General features: G+C 39.1%; 1 protein-coding gene across 1 annotated transcript; it reads right to left on the bottom strand.

Annotated features, from left to right (window-relative positions):
* Nucleotides 1-293: 293 nt before the first annotated feature.
* LOC126919634 (uncharacterized) lies at nucleotides 294-11,886 on the bottom strand. The gene is made up of 3 exons (XM_050729112.1): nucleotides 7,994-11,886; nucleotides 2,436-2,715; nucleotides 294-1,432 (listed from the first exon to the last, which is right to left on the bottom strand). The coding sequence occupies exons 1-3, from the start codon at nucleotides 8,127-8,129 to the stop codon at nucleotides 334-336; spliced, it is 1,515 nt and encodes a 504-aa protein (XP_050585069.1). The 5' UTR covers nucleotides 8,130-11,886; the 3' UTR covers nucleotides 294-333.
* Between the last annotated feature and the right edge of the window lie 8,241 nt (nucleotides 11,887-20,127).

A 20,127-nucleotide genomic window follows, 5' to 3' on the forward strand; every position in this document is an offset into this window, starting at 1 on the left:
CCGCTTGTATCCAATGTTATTTTAAATATCTTCATTTTGCATAAACAGAGAATTCCGAAAGAAAATTTTCGAGAATTTCAACAGGGGAAAGATACGATGAGCCTACTTTTGTCGATTGTATAAGTTTTAGAACGCTTGATAGCTTAAAGGGAACATTATAACGAGTTCCAAAATAATTGATAAGAGGACTTTTTAAATTCAAGGACATCTTAATATATATAACTTACCATATTCTTCATTATTTGGTCTCCGTTCGGAAATAAGGAGATGAAGAATCAATAAAATACACCACAATCTATTAATTCTATTTTATTATATACATCATTCTTCCCGCTACGTGAATGCTTTGAAGTCGCTGAAAAACGTCCTCATCCTTCGATTAAGTTCATCCGCGTACCTTAACGCGGATTCATCGACCCTAACGTCCCCCATCATAACCTCACAGTCCAAGTGTCTATCATCACAGGCTCTATGATGATGTTTTAACACAACTTCTGGATCAAAATGGTGCGCCCGTCTGGTGGACGGATTCAGTGTGGTCAGAGCGTAATGATTGTGCACCGTTAACGCGCGCCTGGTCGAGACAAAGCTCTTCACCGAGTCACCTTCTGGCGAGATGCAAGCAGTTCTGATTGTGTCCAGATAATCCAGATTAGGCAGAATATTCGTGGAATTGACCTCGATGCTAACGCGGTCAGTTTGATTTCTGGTCTGCAGCTCAGGGAAGAAATAAACGTTTCTAACTGCATACGAGGCGAAGTCCTTGAAGTTTCTTCCAAGCTTGATCCTCTCGTCGAGCAACAGCTCATACCAGTTCTTTCTTCTGGCCGGAACGATCGCCTCGTCGATGTCGATGGGCAGCACGAATTCCGATCGATGAAGATTATCGTAGAAGCAGTGATTGTAGGGTATCAGCTCCATACGTCTCTTGATCCAGATGTCCTCGCTGAGAAACCGCCTTCTAGCGATCTTCTCGTTCGGTAAATCGCCTGGCAACGTCAGATTGAACCATCTGATCACGTTCGATCGCTCGTACAGCCTCAACACCTTCAACACGTTCTCGTGAACGTTGAACACGTAAAAATAAAAGTGCTCGGCGCCTAGTATTCGATGGAATTCGACAAAAGCGACAATCTTCCGAGAGATGTCCTCGTCGAAATCCAAACCCTTGATGCAAAGAGTGAACTGACGGCGTCGTTCCTCCGCTTCGTTCCTGTCTTCCCCGTTTATCGTTAAACTATGACTAGCATTCTGGTGGCAGGGCTCCAGGCCTACGTACACCTTCGACGGCTCGATCGCTGCATCCGGTGGTAATTGACAACCAACGAGGATCCCCGCATAGCTATCCACTGTCTCGCTCCACTCGTCTAACCAAATCGTCGACACAAGTGCCTCCATGCTGACAGCTCTGCCACGTTCTTCCTCTTTGTACCTGAACGAGTAGAAATTATATATTTGATAATATATAGATAATATTCAATATATTTGGATAGATTTCAAAGAACATATCGCGACTTTAATTTAAGAAAGTTTCCTTTTTAAACGATCCTTCCTATTTATATTTTCTTACATGTAAACGAGCAGGTACAAAGATTATTAAGTCTCGTGTTTTTAATAAAAAAAAATCTTCCTCCCCGTGTCTGAGGAACGTGTAAAATCACTAATTTCTGCTGAATCTCGGAATATTCAGATAGGTTGCGAGAAGGGGTCAATGTTTTTTGACTGAAGGAAGTTTAGTTTCGTGACCGAATTTACATAATCGTTCGAATTATAAAACAGCTGCCTGCCCCTCGAAGAAGGTCTAAAGAAAGTTTGATAGTAACCGGGCAAGAAGTTAGATTAAAACGACTGTTCATGGACGATGTGTGTGGAACTCGATTAGCTCTATCTTATTATATGTCGTTGGATTATCTCGTTATTTGGATATATTATTATCCTAGCAACTTTTAGGCAAGGGGCTTTTAAGGATGAAAACGATATGGCTTTGGAAACACGGCGAAATCTCCGAATTGTCAAAAGGATCATCTGTGGACTGTGTACTTATGCATACTTATGCATTTATGGAAGATTTAAAGATGTATAAATATACAGAACGTGCATAACATATAGAAAAATATATAAAATATAATACAATAGTACTGATTATAATATTTAATAGAAAAAAGAAATCTCTGTTTAAGAGTTCTATTTCCTAGTGTTCATAGAAACATTAATTTCCATAAAGATCCGTAATCTAGTAATAATATGGAGAGTTGAAGATCCACTATGCTGAAATTTACAAATTTTTCATATAATTTTTTAGACCGTGACCATTTAATTATGCAGAATCGCGATCAACCGCCGATACCAGGGCTTTACTATATACCGGAAGTAAGAACGGTTGAAGTGACTAGAAAAGATGGAAAGGCTGACTCGCTCGCGAAAAAATGTCTCACCAGACGGTGCAGAAAAGGCCAGAGGTCGGTAGAGGTCCACGTTTAACGCCAATCACCCTGAGGCTTGGGTAACCGGCCACTCTCAGGTCCAAGTGGGCGCTGTACAGGAAGAGCTGTCCGGGGATTGTCTCGAGCCACTTCTCATCGGTTAACTTGAACGTATTTAACGTCGTTCCATACGTTCCATTACCATCGCACTCCTTGGAGGGTCTGTAATCGAGTGCCAATCTCCGCGCCCATGAGTAAGCCACGATGCTTCTTGTGCCCGGGGGTTCGCCACCTGGAAAATGTGTCAGGGAGATTGAAATTGTGATAGTCGCGTGACGCATGCTACACTGTGCTCATTAACGCGGAAGCGGCGGTAGCGCACGCTTTTCGGCTAATTAATTCGATACGAGCTACGTACGCGATGCGGGTTATTAAATGGAAAGCTACATCGCGTGAAAGATAAACCATGGTCGCTTAAGTATTTACAGAGACTCGAATGTATCCGCACTAGATAATTAAGTTCGTTTTTCCAGGTAGCGTTTATACTAAACATTGGTTTAATCTTTTAATGGCGTATGTGGATTATGAGTTATACTCACGCATTAGTCTTGGCATTGATTTCTATGAGTATTAAGATATTTATGAAAGAATACATATTTAAAGTCTTTTAGGGGAATTATTTCAAGTTTTGAGAAGTATGTATCCATTCCTCAATTAGAATTATTATTTTCGTTTAAATTTCAAATGTTCGAATGGAATTTTTAATGACTTGTATAATGTAGTAAACGTACAAGTAATTAAATATTACAGAATTTTTTTAGTTCTGATGAAAACTTGGAATAGTAAAACTTTGACATGGACTCAGATAACTTAATTCACCTACGAAGATTTACTACTCTTGTGTTATTAACTCTTCCACTGAATATATTCTAGTGATATTCGCGGAAAATCAATTTTATTGCAATAATTTACCGAGGTAAAGTAAGTTTGTTTAATTAAAATTTATACCTTTTGCTAGCAATAATTGATTGAGCTTACACTACCGCTGTGCGCGTGAAAATAATTCTAACTAACGGAAAACCCATATTAAAAAATATTGCACCTGTAAACAGTTGATTAACAATTTCCTTTATTATCAATCGTGTAGCTACGATAGTGTCATCGTTCTCAGCGAATAGAAGGGAAGCCCAGATACCTCGACGATCTTTTACCGGACGGAAGTATTACGTCATCGAGCGAGGCCGGACGCTGTACGTCGTGAATACGTTTACGTGTGAGTAAACGATCGTGCTACATTTAAATCGTTATTTCCATAAATTCTCGGTAATTTCTCTCTAATTCCTGTTCTAAGCGATTTCGAAACACGTCACTGACCTCCAATAAGCATCGATTAGCTACCTCTATAGAATTTCAATTGCTCTTTTGGTTAATTGCTCTGTAATAACAAATATGTTTTAACATATATCGAGGGGAAACTCGTTTTGCGTAAAAGTCATGAATGACCAGGAGTCACGACCACTGGTTACCCTGATCATACTTTTATTCCATCCTCTGCCATCACGATCGATTCGTTTAATGGATTCGATAGTGAAATATGTCATTTGTTCACGCACGGTGAAACGTAAATAGAAACTCGCCGGTTGTCAGTTCTACGTGTAATCAGTGTTTAAAGCGTTCGTTAACTGTTAGTTGTAGAATGAATTTTTGTACTACTTGCTCCTTACATATTAATTTGACATTTATATTTGAATTTTTTTTAAACATACATGTAATTTTTCATATTTGAATTTAATTGTTTAGATTTAGATTCATTTTCAAGTTTAAATTCGAATGCGGGTTTTCAAATTTGAAACTAATTGTTCGAGTCAAAACTCGAGTTTCTATATTTAAATCCCATTTTTTAAAACAAATGTTTTTCTCATTTATATCAAGTTCTTGAGAAGAACTTGTCTTACATTTGACCAAATGAACCCACCTCCGTAAATACTTTCCAAAACTAAAACTATTACTTCAGCAAAATAAGCGCTGACAAATGCTAAGCAAACAAAGATACTCTCATTACAATGATTCCCGAATTAATCACGACCGTTAAGCCTAAGAGGCACGATACGTGAAAGGCACGTTTACCGTTAATATTTCATTCCTTTCATCTAGCCCTATCACTTCTTCAACCTAGCATAAATCTGTACTCCCAAAGCATCTCACACCTGTGCACATAAAATATCCATCTTCCGTTAATTCTCGAATTAAAGCAGCTTGGTCGACCAATTAAATCCATGCCCTTCGGCGCGCGATCGGTGTGCAAATGTTTCGATCACGCTTTCTGTCTGTCTATCTGTTTCTGTCTCTATCTCCATCTCTGCCTCTGTTTGTCCCTCTCTCTTTCCCTCTCTGATATCCCAGCTTTATACATCCTACTATGTACAGTGTACAGTCACTGTACAATCGTTAAAAGTTGTGTCTACGCTTGACCCAACGACCGCGTATTACGCTGATGCCGCGTACCATCCAAGCCTGCCCTTTAGCAACTCTGCTTCCTGCTTTCTCTCGGAGACGCCACGGTTCGCTAGTTTTACGAGAAAGCGAATTCTGCTACACGGTAACCGACAGAAATACGAGAATGAACCGACGACGGTCGAAGAACTATGAAGAGAAGAGACTTCGAGGCTCATGTTTTCCAGTAACTCGCAGAGGTGAAATAGTTGGAGAACGAGAAGAAAAAGGGTGTTACGTGGAAGAGGAGGCAATCGGTAGATGAATCGAGCTGTAAATTATGTCACCTAATGAAGTCGCTACCGCCAAGGAACCATGTAAAGATTTGTGTCCACGATAAGCCTGTGTCACCGCACCGCGGTTGATTTACGACCCTCAAGAGGCGAGCTTTTTGTACGCCATTCCACTCGACTCGATTTCGACGGTTTTCTCCGGGAATTAGTACGTGTTGGTGCTTGGAGATGATAGTTGTTCGGCTTTGGGTTTAATTAATTTGGAAGACGAAGTTTGGATTATCCGATCTTATTTCTGATCTGAAATCTGATTTTAAAGTCTAGAGTAGGTGTCGATTCGATGAATGGTGAATGTTTTAACGTGTTATGTCAGTTATCGTATTTGATTTATCGTTTGTTAATAATGTAGTCTTGAAGTTACACTTTCCCAGTGATCTTTATTGTAAGATTATTATTTCACCACTTAAAAATTAGTTTAAATTGTTGGTAGTTGATTTAGGACTTTGAATCATTTTACACAATTAATTGTAAGTGAATTCTGAAATTTTGACTTATTTGAAAAAATTAAACGAAAGATAAGATATAGAATTTTTTTTAAAAAAGGTACCTGAAATTATATACCGATATTAAATCGAAATTAAAATCTGCCAGTTTAGGCTTAGAAAATCTCTCTAGAACTATTCTTTCCCTTATTCATGGCTAAAGGAAAATTTCAATCCACTATACCCAAACAGAACTGCAAATCTGTAGGAAGAGATCTTCTGGTTATTCAGCTACATTGGTCATGAAGCGTAATAGAAAATTTATTCTTATCTTCACCGATATTCCTCTCATGCAAGCCTGTAGAGTATAAAATGAAACGTTCGATTTACATCGAATTGTTGGCCGAACAACTTATTTAAAGGAAATCTAACACGTTACTTAAAGAGAAACAACGGCCTCGTTAAAATTGACACGATTAAGCATAATCGTTTGAACTATGAATTAATGGTCGGTTGAAGGCACGTGTGGAATTTTCCTATTCTTTGTCGGCTAGAGACAAACGCTGGGAAAGTATTCACTGGTAGGAAGTAGTACGAACAGTAAAACACAAATCTCCTACTAAACTTGGAACGAGACTATCCTAACACATGGGAATGGCTTTTGCGATTGTAGAATCTTCTTATGGCGTATCAATCGCTGTGTCAGCGAAAGGACTTGAGCATTTCGTCACTTTTACTTTCTTCCGGAGCTCCATTTTCGTTGCGTCAGCTAGAAATACCTTTCTCTTGAATTACGACCGGTACTATAAACTTTACGATTTCATAAAGATGGTGAATAATTACCCTGGCTTGGGTATACTATGTAGTAGGAATTTAATATAATTTAACATCATATAACCTTTGTATCTTCGTGTTTTTTAAAACCGAATTTACCAAGAGTCTAAAATTATTTCTTGATTTTTAGTTGTACTTATTCAAAACGCTACTTATAAACATTAAATAATATAGATTTTGCCAACGTAATCATGATAGTCATGTCTTATCCGAACATAGATAGTATATTTATGTAAATTCATATTTGTATATTATATCGTATATTTTTTACACGTAATAATGCTAATAATATTTCAAAATGTTTAAATGCCGTGAAATACACAATACATTCTGAAAAAAATTTTACAACACGTGTTCGAACAATTTTGTGAGTTATTGCATCTGTCATATTCCTGCAGAGGAATCTTAATGTTATCTTGTTAAATATTATGCAGATTAAAAAATTCCTAGTGCTATTATAGAAGAATATAGACTTCCTCATAGATGCAGCTATATGATTATTATCCTTGTGCTTTCATCTTGATCTCGCTAAAAATTGTTCGCTCTCGTAAAGTTCTTCGAAAGAAAGATGTATCGATATTTGACAGACACGCTCAGGAAATTTATGACACATTTTGAAAAGCAGCGATGAAACCATCAGGAAACTTATAAATTTCTCATGGTCCCAGATCAGGGTACTTGCACTTTGCACAGCTTTGATATGCAAATACGTAGATATAGGAGAAGATAAAAGTTGCACATTTGCATATTTAAAGAAGCTGTTATCGATGATCTTTGACTCAGAGGGTTTTCATGCTAGGAAAATAAATTCGAGATTCTTGCATGGTGGAATTCACTTAGCTCCGTGTCTCGTGAAATATTGCTTTCAAAATAAAGCAAAGAGGATGTTTAGTTTGCTACATAAAATATTCCAATAAGACCAGACACCATTCCTTATCCTTTAATTAGATATTCGCTAATTACTAGTTATACTTTTGTATATATTTTTACTTCACAAAATATATTTATTTAGATATAATTACATTATAGAACAACAATTTTAAAAATATCTCAGAGATGTCAAGACTAAATCGAAAATTTATCGAAAAAAATTTAATTTTCTTAACTACTACTTTTTTTCTTATACTTAAGACGTCTGATTAATTTAAGACTTTGAAATGTCAATAAGAATTCTTAGAAAAAAAGGAAAGGAAAGTAAAATTTCCATGAATATGGCGTTTAAATTTAAGAACTTTTTATTCTTCGACCCACTCTCTCACAGATACCTATTCACAAGTTTACTCAATGCGAAACTTAACTAAAATCCCTCGCAAGGATTCGAAAGGGACAAAATCAGCGGCGTCTAATCGCCTAGCATGAAACAACCGAATAAAAAAGGAGATAGAAAGAAACAGAGAAAAAATAGGCATTGTTAGGTGGCAAAGGCGCGTTAGTGGGTACGGGCTGCGAACCGTTCAGCGATAACGAAAGGGCAAGGGTCGCGCGCTGCTGGAGGCGAAGGAGCGCAGCAACGAAGAAAATTGCTTACCAGGCGTAGGAGGAGGATCCGCTGGTGGATCCGGGAGTTGTGGCGGCGAATCGAGCAGAGTCAACACGCACAACGCGGTGACCAGCACGGCGACTAGGCCTACTCTGCATAGTCTCCTGGTTCCTGCGACCGACATATTTGCTCCTGTCCCTAGTCCCGCGTGATCGGTCGAGCGCCGCCGCTCGACTTTCGATCACCGCGCGAGCCTCGAAACGCCCTTGAATCGATCCATGTCTAACCACGATTTGCAATTCAATTCTCAGGAATCCCAGGCTGAGGAATCCTCCCGAAGAGATTAAAATTCGTAAAGAACCAACAACTAGCCCTGGTAAAGACTATCGCACGATGACGACGATGAAAGTTGATGATAAAGAACTAGGAAGTATCCAGAATCATTTTTTCGCCGTTAACCAGTCTCATCGTTGATACCAATGACTGCTATGATCGCAAAGTGGATGTACCGTTGCATAAGCCTGATTCAAGTTTCGAAGTTGCGTAATCTTCGGTAGATCGATAGTAGGATTGAAATCGATCCGCGATAGCGTGACGCATTCCCAGCGATCGCTTCGAATTCGTAGCGACGGCAGAGCGGATCGATCAGCGGGATCAGGCTTTTCTGGTTCCGTCGACTGTTTTGCATAACACGCTCCGCTACACTTTCATCGTTCTTAATGCTCCTCCACGCGGGTCTAATGATCTAGCAGAGAAGCCGCGCGACATATATACGCGGCCAGCCGCTGACTGGTTCACTGGAATCGCGGAAATCTGGATTTATAGGATGCAGACGCCGCTTTAAACGCGATCTTGGCGTGCGTAGCGGGCATTCGGCGCCGAGATTGAAAGTTGGCACGCGATTCGGCTTTCACGACTAGTTATTCTTGACCACTGATCGACGAACTTTCGACGATTTCTCAAGTCGATGACGGAACCTTCTTTCTCTCTTCGCGATCGTCTTCCTTTGCAGATGTCTGATTGGCGTACCCTCCTGCAATCTCGATCGATATCATCGAGCAATAAAACGAACTCGTTTTGCTTTTGAAATCTTGGATATCAGCGATCATCGCGCATAACCGTGAAACTGACTCAAAAGACGATCAGTGATGGTTGGCCTTCTCGGAAAAGTCGTTTGCCAGCAAATCGACAGACCGGTACTCGCAAACGAGACGCGCAACCAGCCTGTTTAATAATCGTGGCCGACGTGTGGGTTCCAAGGTGAGCACACGAATCCGTCTTCCCGAGCTACGTAAAAACGAGCGTGGAAGCTACACGACCTCCCACGCGACGCTCCAGCTTCTTCGTAGGCCGGTGGACCATGTATGGTCGTGCTGGCAGCTCTTTCAGAGAGCAACTCCCTGGGACCGTCGATAATCTAATTAACCCGGTATCTCTGTCGCTTTAAGCGTTTTTTGTGTACCACCGTTTCTTCTGCATCCCGTCAATCCTGCTCCCGGTCGGTTCGTACGCTTTGCTCGCCTTTTTTTCCTTCCTTCTTCTCTCCTTGTTTCCTTGATAGCTCTTTCTTTTTCCTCGCGTTCTACGTCTAGTTCTTTCTCGGCCTATTTGTAACACGGATCACGAGTCAATGGATCTATCCATAAGACGATCGTTGCCGAACAATGGTGTCGACGGATCGGCGCGTATCTCTCGTATCGATTCACGTTAGCGTGACCATTCCAAATTCATTCGCCATCGCGTTCGGTTTCGCCTCGGAACGATGATCGTGGAATGATGCTCGGTGATGAGATTGCGTTTCTTTGTCGCTTGAACCAGGCTCCAAGTTCTCGACACCTTTCTGTTAATTCGAATCGTGAGAACAGATTTCTCGATCAACGTTCATTTACGACGAATAAAATTTCTCGTTCGAATGGATAGATATGGGTCTCGTATATGTACTAAGCTTTACTTATCGTTAGTTAACGAAGCATTAAGACTTTAAGAGGATTGTAATATTCGTGTTTCTACCTGGCCACTCGACTAGACGTTTTCCGTCTTGTTTTTATCGAACGTCTCCTTTCTTGATCAGCCTGACGTTCGAACACGATGTCGATGGATATAGTATAACGTCACTTCCGCTCTTCATAGTCTAATGAACCGACCAGTGTATAGCCGCTCGACATGGATAAAATAAATCTAAACTTGGACTCGTCAAGTCTTTTTTTCAATCGTTCATTGCTTCAGACGACCACCCAGTAAAAACGTATTCCGTATTCACAGTAGCGAATTGCTTTAATGAAACAGCGGGGCGGAGCGTTCCAGTTTATAAAATTCACCTTTTGCCTCTGGACGGAACATCTTACTCCCCTTATCTACACTTCCACATCCTCTTTTTCCACTTATTCGTCACACTATGATAGGGATAGAATTAGAACTAGTATCTCTTCTTCTCACGATCCATAGTTATTCAGATCGATCGAATTAATTCCCGATTAAATTGAACCATCGCAGAGACGTTCCGATCCACGTGTACTCTTAATCGCGAATTATATCGTTCCTCGATCGAATTCCATCCTCGCGATTCCTATTACACCATAGCAACCACACCTCTACGTACATCCTTCGCTCGACAAATTAACACAACCGCAGATCTTTAATAATCATGTCTATTTATAATCTCGATAATTCTATCGCGTTCTTAACTGCAATCTGTCCATTTCATACACGATCGAAACATTCAGAAATTGAATCATAATTACGATATATCTTAACCCTCCTCGTCCTTGTTCCACTTATGAATTCTAGAAACCTCGAAGAACTCGCGTATCTGTTAAAGAATTTTCTTTAGTTCTGTCGGATGTGAGAAGCCAGCGAAAAACACGTGGCCTAGTAGCCCGGTCCCGTCACCAAAACACAGCCGGTTCCCGTGGAACGTTCAGAGCGCACGTGGTCGCCGGATCGACCGAGCGGATTGGTGCAATCTCGCCTGCGCGAGAGTCCGAAGCGTACTGCGTTCGAGCGGGAGGTGAACGCGCCACCAGAGCCAGCTCGAGTCCCGACGTCTTTGGGCCCGTTGCTTTAGCGTTGCCTCGCCAATGCGCTTTGCCTTGCCCCATCCCTACTCGAACTCGCTTCGCCTCGGCTACAACCTAGCTCTTCCTGGCTATCCTGTCTCGAGATTCTGCTTAGCTACTCTGTTCTGTTTCTCTTCGAGGCCGGATAGTTAGTTGACTTTACCTTGTCGTAGCCTTGCGAACCACGCCGCGTCTTCTTCGCTTCTGTTTTCTTTTCGTATTTGCTACTGCTACACACAATTATACTTCTCGTGGATATTTCGCGTGACCGTACCCTCCTGTTGCTGTTTCGATGGTGATTTTATTGGTGATTAAGGTGGACGAAAATTTTTCACGGGACATTGGCGAGGTTTAGATGGAGAGTTTGGGAAGGTTGATGAGAAGCGTTGATTGTTCTTGGGGGATGTGTAGGTTTAGCTCATTGCTAATGAGAATCGAGTCGTTATTATATATGGCTAAGTAAGTGAGAAATTAAATGGAAAAGAGTATTAGATTTCTGTAATAATGAAATTCGCTATAAGAGAAATAAGAGAAAGAAATTGTTTATATTGTATCAATAGAGGTATTATGCACATCATTGTGAGGGGGAAAATCTCAATATGTGTGTTTAATTAAAATTCGAAAAATAAATTCGAATCGATATTACATCTTGGATTTATACATACATCGGTAAAATTAAACACCAATGAACACAAAATTATTACTAAATATTCCTTCACAATCTAACAGATTGAATTGTAACATCTGAAATATACAATTTAATTATATAAATTTTCTTAATTTTCCCTTTTCTCCATAAATATTTCCATTGTTGCAGATGTATATCATTTTAAAGCTGAGATTTTTCTTTTTCACAAAGGTATAATTTCTAATTTTTGCATCTAAATCTATAAGTACACCCTTTCCAAAAAAAAAAAAGAAAGAAAAACAGTGAAGCCACGAATCGCCAAAAATCGTTGGAAAACATTTCCTATGTTACAACCTAATAGAATGTCGTAAAATCGTCTCGAATCCAGCATGTACGGTTAATCGTTCGACGTTTTTCCCGTCGTGAAACGAACTAATCTTTTTCCCTCGGTGTCCCTAGTGATCGACGATACCTTTCAGATTGCGGCACGTTCTTTCCCCTCTTCCAGTCGATAGCTTAACGTCTCTTTTTTCCGCCGTCTCGCCGACCACCGCGAAGCATCCGCCACTTGTTGTACTTGTCAAAGCGTATTGCACATTGACCGATGGCAGCTGCCTGGTGGCAGGGCCAGCCACGAAGCGAGTTTATTTGAACCGTTCTAGTCGGTGTTCATCCGACAAGTCAGCCAACCTCGAAACTTTCCCATCCCAGGAAATTGCTTGGAAGTTACATTTCGCTTGGAAGTACAACCTTTAGCGTTAGGATTAGCTTAGGTAGATAGAACGGCTTATTATAGCCGGGATAGCGGTGGAAGACGCGAGGGAGTTGATGTCGAGGGCAAATGAAATTCGTAGGTGCAAACGTTTCGTTGCGGCGGCTGCCGCTTAATGTTTGCTCTGCGAAAGAGACTGATGACTACAAGAACGATTCGAGACGGTTGTCCGTGAGGAGCGTAATTATTCTGGGGCTACCCGGAGATGCGAGTCGTGTTTCAAGGCCAAGGAAATTGTAGTACTACCATAAAGATTTCAGTCCTGGAATTATACATTTCACGCGTACTTCGATATATTTTATTATCTTTTTCTTTCGATAATAAATGTACGTAAATTATTAGAATATTAAAAATTAGAGGAAGCGGAAAAGTGGAAATTCCAGAAATCCGTACTTCAGTTGTTAGTTTAGTTTTATTCGAGTCGTAAACCAAATGAATATATTTTGCTAATCAGTAAAACTCACTTTTTAGGTAGACGTAGATATTTTTTAAGGTAAATAGATTAATGTAGTAATTTCATTATTTATGTCCATGTATTTTAATCACGACGATAAAGATGTCAGTTAAAATAATAAAAGGCCTTAAAATCTGGAAGAACATGCATTTTACTTGAAATGATCTTGAACTTAGGAATTTGAAAAATCTCTTGTTTCTCATATTAGTCCTTTCAAAACAAAGTTTCAACATTTTTTTCTCATTATTATAATCCAGTACAATATGAAGATATCCAATTTAAACGGGACACTCTGTAGACGTATATGCATACTCGATTTATGAACTATTTAAAACAAGTCTAAAGGCTCGAACGTATGATTTCCATTAGCAATATCAGATACGATCGCATTACATCAAATCGAAGTCAAAGCAAAGCACCAATTAAAACGACATGAACATAATCGATAGGGACGTTGAATCATGTATCTGCATGATTCCATTTTCCATTAAAAAAAAGTATAATAGAACCAATTTCCTGGATATCTGTCGTCTCTGGGCCGGTCGGCAATCGTACGTGCCATCGTATGATTGTAATCACAGCTCTCTGGTGGGTTCTATCTGTGCTTTGAAATGAACCAGGAATTACAGTCGGGATGCTGGTGTCAGGAAGTGAAAGGGCGTGATGCATAAGTCATGAAACGGGAACAGGTGAAATCAATCAAAAGCGTGGAATCGATTTCTCTGTTGGCAATTACACGCCAGCCAGTAGATAACGTCTACAAAGGTCAGACAGCGGCTGGTTACGATCGAACCTCTTGGACTTAGAGGCCGATAGTGCTCGTGGCTTAGCTATGTTAGGGCAAAGGTTTACGGCACATGCTCGTGAAACACCGATGCTTTTTTCCTATCCTAGGCATCCTTAGCGTTTACAATTAGCGTCGGTTTAGTTACGTTGTGTGCATTCTGCCGTGCAAGACCTTTATTGTCTGAAGTTTTTAAGATTTCGTCTCTCTCGTTCATTCCGCACCGAGAACCTTTCTAAAGGGTAATAGAAAGCAATTACAAAGGAATTCGAAGACTGGCCATATTAAAGTTAATGATCGGGACTTAAAACAGAAATTACCGGAGAAATTTTGTCCATTAAACGGGACATCAATATTACATTGTTCTTTGCGAAGAGAAATTTTCCTACGTATATGTTAAGAATGATTGGTTTATCAATGTTTAATTATATCTCTGAGAAATCACTTACGAAACAACATGCGTAATACGTAAATGTATGCGGATAAAGATGGAATATTTTAGTAGTATTTATCAAAGATAATCGTACTGTTGCATTTCATCACATTGTCTCAGAAATCAAAATGTCTCAGTAACTTTTGGAAGTTCTTTTCATTTATGAGAGAAAACGCTGCAAAAATTTACAAAATTCATAGGACGTATAGAAGTCTATAAAATAGTGAAGGCATAGTACTCGTTAGAATATTTGAAGGGTAAATCGTATTTCTACTTAGATTTTTTTATTACGTTCATAAACATATAAATTCGTATAAATGTCTGCAGTCTAGTCGTTAAACATAGTAACAGCCGCGTTTAAAATACCTTCTTATACGGAGACATATGCGTTGATCATACTCACATTCACCCAAGAAGACAAGGTCCAGAAGCGAGTGTCAGTCGCCACGGTGAAGAACGGTTGCGTAATCCTTCGGTCTGGCGAACGACCGTGGAACGACGTGCGAAGAAGAATCGGTGACGGGACACTTCTTTCTCCGTGACCGGTAATGCACCGTGCTCGAGGGGAAGGCGCGCGTCGTTGCATTAGGGAAGCGGGCGTGCCGCGCGTATCTCGTCTGCTCCACGCAAGAAACAGCGGCTGCACGCATCCGCGGAATACAAACGACAATCATTCCAAACTTATTATAGCGCGTAAGAAACTCATAAATGCTTATGACTTTGCTGCTGCTTTTTACTCTAACCTTCAAGCGATCCAGTTAAAGAGCCGTTCGTTCGCTGCGATTGACTGGAGTTGGAAGAGCAGACGAGGCATAGAGAACGATGAGGATAGAAAGAAGAATAAGGGAAAGCGAATCTTAAGAGCGTAAGAAGTTAGCTCGTATTATACAACAAGGGAATATAATTTTCTACATTATTATAATTCTGATCCAAAGAGAATTATTCTCAAGACGTGCGAATGAGAATGTTAAAATAGATTAATCGTAAACGAAAACATGGTATAATTTAGAATATTAAAAAGAGGTCTTGGTTAACGCACGTGGAGGTTAAAAATAGAAGACTCTTGACAGTGTAATAAACTAGCTGGTTGGCGAGGTAACTTGACCGTGATACGACACGTTCACGAGCGAATAATATTCTAAGTACACCCTTCGATCACAATTTCTCCTCCCCATAATAACCAGCGTGCAAAAATTGCTCGCGATTAAGTCGCAGGAGTTGCCTCCGTTTCTACGATCGAGCAAATCACCATTACGCGCCGGAAAGTATTCACCGAGATTGGGTCCTTAACAATCATCGGGACATGCTGAACGACCATACGAACGCAGCTCCCGGGTAACTCCACGTACGATGGCATCCACGGCGAATCCCTGCAATCGCGCGCTTCCACTTTTATCCCCGTCCTGTCACGACCAGTCGCATCATTAGGCCATTCGGTATTACAAATGACGTCGAAGAAGCTCCAGCGACCGTACTCTCTTCCTTTTGTTCACTTCCCTCGCTCTTATCTGCCTCCACCCGTTCTACGACGTTCCATCTCTTTCTCCATCTTCTCCTTCGCTTGTCGTTCCATTCTCTGTCGTTTTCTTTTCCCCTTATATTATTTTGTTTCGTTTCCCATCTTCTTAAACCTTAGATTAGTCAAGTTACCTGAATTCTAGTCACTTGAGTCTAAATAACTTGAAACCACTTTAACAATTTGAATTTGTTATTTATATTGGTGATTTGAAAGGCGTAGAGAGTGCTTTTAAGTTTCTGTACTTGCCTTTATTTGTTAAATAATGCAGGTGCTCGATTTTAAGAACTTTGAATTGTTTAATTTGAAATAGTTTGCCAATGTTAGCTTGGCCTCTTAATTCACAAACTATTTTTTCAAGACAGAATTGTATAGAAAGAAAGAAACATCTTTTGGACGATTTAAAAAATTTCGTTCGTCATACAAGAAGTTAAAGGATAAAAATCAATCTGAATGAAACTGCTTCAATTGTTATCCCATAAATAGTGAAGTACGTTCTTTTTAGGTCCTTATCATTGAATTACAGGATCATATACGGAGTCGAGAAAATATGCATACATAAGCGAGTAAAACTTGGCCGCTCGGGGCACCGAAAGTCTCGTTACAATAGCGTTCGCGGCAACGTTATGAATCACGGTGGCGAGCACCGCGATTAAGAATTTCAATTTGCGCGACACCGCGGGAGATCTGTGTCGCGTAAATCTCTGGCAAACTACTCGCCAAGTGGAAAAAGAACGGACCAGGGACAGGGGTGGACATTATTCACGTGTAATCTGGCCTTCGCGCTCTAAAACGTAGGATTTATACTTACAAGAGTCCGCGTGCCAAAGTGGAGAGAAGAAGCTGCCCACACAGGTAGCATCGGGAGAGATGCGAGAGATTGTGTAGTATGTTTTACCGTGTCGCAGCGTGAAATTCTACAGCCGCGACGTGGTACCGGTGGAACTTCCAATCTTCGCGAGAACCGACAGAGCAAAAACGTTCCATGTGCCAAACGCGGAACAAATTCGTGGGACACGACTTTCTTCCAGCGCCGTGACCACGATTATTGCCAGAGTTTACGCCAGTTTTGCGGATATAACACTGTAGGAAACGATGTAATGTTCAAACACCACGAAGAACCAATGGTCTTAGAAGTTTTAATGCCCTTTAAATACAAGGTTTTTAGGAGGTATCGTTTGATCGTTTCATAATATGAAACCTCGTACTTATAATACTACAATATTATAATATGTAATACTTCTTCATACTTCATATACTCTATGGGTATTAAAAAGGATACATGTTTATACGGCCATGTAGGTTGTAAAATTTATGTCCGCAAATTATGTTGTTTTCATAAGAAGTTACACGTAATTGATTTATTGAAACAAAATTAAAATGAACTCTGAACTATGAAATTCTAATTAGAAAATGCCATCAGACTTCATCTATTACTCATTGAACATTCATTTCATTGACTATTCATTGAAAACTAAAGGCCTCGTTCATTATTCTACTAAATATTCAACTTCTCGATTGGAACCAATAATGAGAAAATGAGTTGGAGCATGACAGGATGTAAAGTAAATAAGAATTTATTATTTCAAAGTTTGTAACATTTTGAAATTTTCACATTTACGAATATTTATTGCGATTCTTCACGACAGAATCTCGAATATTATTCGCGTATACATAATATATAATTTTGTCGTTTACATTAACATCGAAGAATTAAACACGATTTAAAAGGAAGTACATCAGACAACTTCGTCTGATAATTACTTTCGTCGTTGGGAAATCGTGAATAATTTTAGATGCCGTAACTACAGTCTAGTTTACGAGTAGACCAAGCATTTAAAGTTCTATCGGAAGACTTAATAGACATTGGAGTACCGATCGTTTTACACGAGCAATAAAGCATGTCTATCTTACGCCATTTAAATACGGCTTGAAGTTTAATGTCAAGTCGAACTCGACGAGACGTTTAATTACATGCCCTTACAGCTCTGTCATCTCGTAATACACCTGGCTATCTCATAATCGAAATTTACCATGAATCAACAATAAGCTATCCGCTAATACTCGATCAGTCAAGAATGATTTATACCCAGCCCCTTGTTCACGGCATGCAAACTTTCGCAACAATCAATCTCGGACTAATCTATACCCTAAGAGATTGGACACGAGTCCAAATAGACCCAATCGACTGCAGCTTCGACATCTGCCGTTTGATGCTTCATTATACTAACAAACCGGGTTAACGATAGGAAAACCACTTTGGATAGCAATTTAAATAATAAGTTACCACATACTATATTTTAAAACATCTTCTTCTACAAATCGCTCATCTTTTCTGATAGAGAACTGTAGTATGTATCATGGACCTTATGCCATTCGTTTTATGAATTTTTATCAAGATTTAGAAAATTTACCGTATAAAGTTTAATATTTTGCACGATATTTTGATAATTCAGTAATTTTTTAATAATAAATTCAATGTTTTCTATAATATTTCAAAAATATATTTATTTTTCAATATAAAAGAAATATATAATATAGTAAATAAATATATCGAATGGATCTTATTTCATAATTTTTGTGAATTTGTAGTTTCTTAAATTATAATATATTTCTGGAAGATAAATTTTGGAATAGAATTTGTTATTCGGCACAATATTTTTGAGAAAGATTATATTTACTAAACATTTAATAAAAAGCTACACTATTGAGTAATGTTGCTGGTGTTCGTAGGGTAAATCTGAGATCTATGATAACGAACTAGATTGAATTAAACACGTAAAAATGTTACACGACCGATAACTACTCGATCGTTTACATGTCGCATTTCATATGCATCTCATGCATATCTCATAACGATGATTTATGCACTTTTAGAATTCCAATGGTACATTCCACTTAGGTATCTTCTTCTTCCACTTCGTATCACCATATTTATAATATTCAAGAGCGATTTTACCAGAGAAATATAGCTTCGCTTTGTGAAATAAAGTTAGTTGTATGGTAAAAGAGAATACCATTCGCTGGGGTACGGCATGAAACTGAGAAAAGAGCAAACAATACAAAGTATGGAATGCCTTAACAAACCCAATTACACTTTTCTTTAAAGCAGAATTCATTCTTTATAGCTTATTAACGTTAAATTCTATCATATATGACGACTATTAAAGTATTCTTTATTACTCCTAGTGTCGTGTAATTATCGAGCAATGCTTGCAATAAAATACTTGAATAGCAGTAAAAAGATTAATTTCGAATTTAAATGTGATGACGAATTATACAATAAAATTGTATATTTGTAAAATAGTTCGTTTTTTAGTTACCTGCATATAGTGGTATGCGATAATAAATTACTGAAAGTATCATTTAATAACATAACGTCAAATGATAATATTGTAATTATCATATATACACATATTAAAAATAATTCATAAATAAAGGGAACAGTATAATGCAACAAAACCATTAAACATTGCAAGAGGTAAACTTTAATGACTATGACTCAGTAACTGATTAACTACACAGATATTTTCAAGATGCATCTGATCATGTTTCATCTAACATCTTGGGTGGTTACATATATTTTTTCAGTCCACAATTTTAAGCATCCGATTCTTTTAATTTTCTTTAACAATCAAAATCTATATCAGCCAATCGTAATCAACGTTCACATGGAACTTCCATTCTCCTACATATATGTTTCAAATATTTTACGAAAAAGAATTTCAACAACTTTTAGACAATTTTATAAGTTAAAAATAACATTCACACAGGAATTTGAAAATCAAATTATTCCTGAATTTTATCCCGAATTATTCGTTGATAATTAAACTCGTTATGTTTCTCTGCAATGACACGTCCAACTTTCGATAATAAAAAAACGCTATAAAACTTATAAGATGACTTAATAGCTCTACAAACTCTCATTCCAAAGTCACAGCAGATTACCATAACGTTATTAACTATATACTCGCGACATACTTTGCACAACTCTCAATACGTTCCTCTGCAATATGCGAGAAATCTCGGCTCATCTTACTCTTCTTCTATTGCGCCGTTGCGATATGAAAAAATACAAGAAACAAAAAATGGGAAGGAAAAGCATGCAACATCGGATCGTGGCATCGCATTGCCTAATAACTTACGATGACGCGTACGTTTTAGCGTTAAGCGGTTCCCGCGACAAGCCGTAAATTACGTCGAAAGAACGATTTAAATACGACCACAGGCCCCCTGGCAGCTTTCTATTCATCAGCAACTCGTCGTTCTGCAGCAGCGCAGGGTGTCCACTTCAAGATTATCGGTGTGCAACCCTCGGCCGACCGCCCGTTGATTTACTATTTCGTCGACTCGTCGATACACCAGACAAGATCGATGCAAGCGGCACGGTGTACCGAGCCGCCGGAGCATATTACCGCTGTTAGAATCGTGGTTGGCTATGGGTTCGCGACGGTGAATAATGCGTTCCATCTATTCGACCGCCGAAGAAGATCCTCCACTGGTGGATGAAGTGAAGAAAGAGAGAGAGAAAGGAGAAGA

This window comes from Bombus affinis, chromosome 8, assembly GCF_024516045.1.
Source record: "Bombus affinis isolate iyBomAffi1 chromosome 8, iyBomAffi1.2, whole genome shotgun sequence".
In the NCBI taxonomy this organism is placed as follows: domain Eukaryota; kingdom Metazoa; phylum Arthropoda; class Insecta; order Hymenoptera; family Apidae; genus Bombus; species Bombus affinis.

Bases quoted from the DNA above. Each gene is read 5' to 3' on its own strand.
- LOC126919634 (XM_050729112.1), bottom strand. From the start codon at position 8,129: ATGTCGGTCGCAGGAACCAGGAGACTATGCAGAGTAGGCCTAGTCGCC. The intron at 2,716-7,993 runs GTAAGCAATTTT...CACATTTTCCAG, and splicing joins GGATCCTCCTCCTACGCCTG to GTGGCGAACCCCCGGGCACA. The intron at 1,433-2,435 runs GTGAGACATTTT...CTACTCGTTCAG, and splicing joins GGCCTTTTCTGCACCGTCTG to GTACAAAGAGGAAGAACGTG.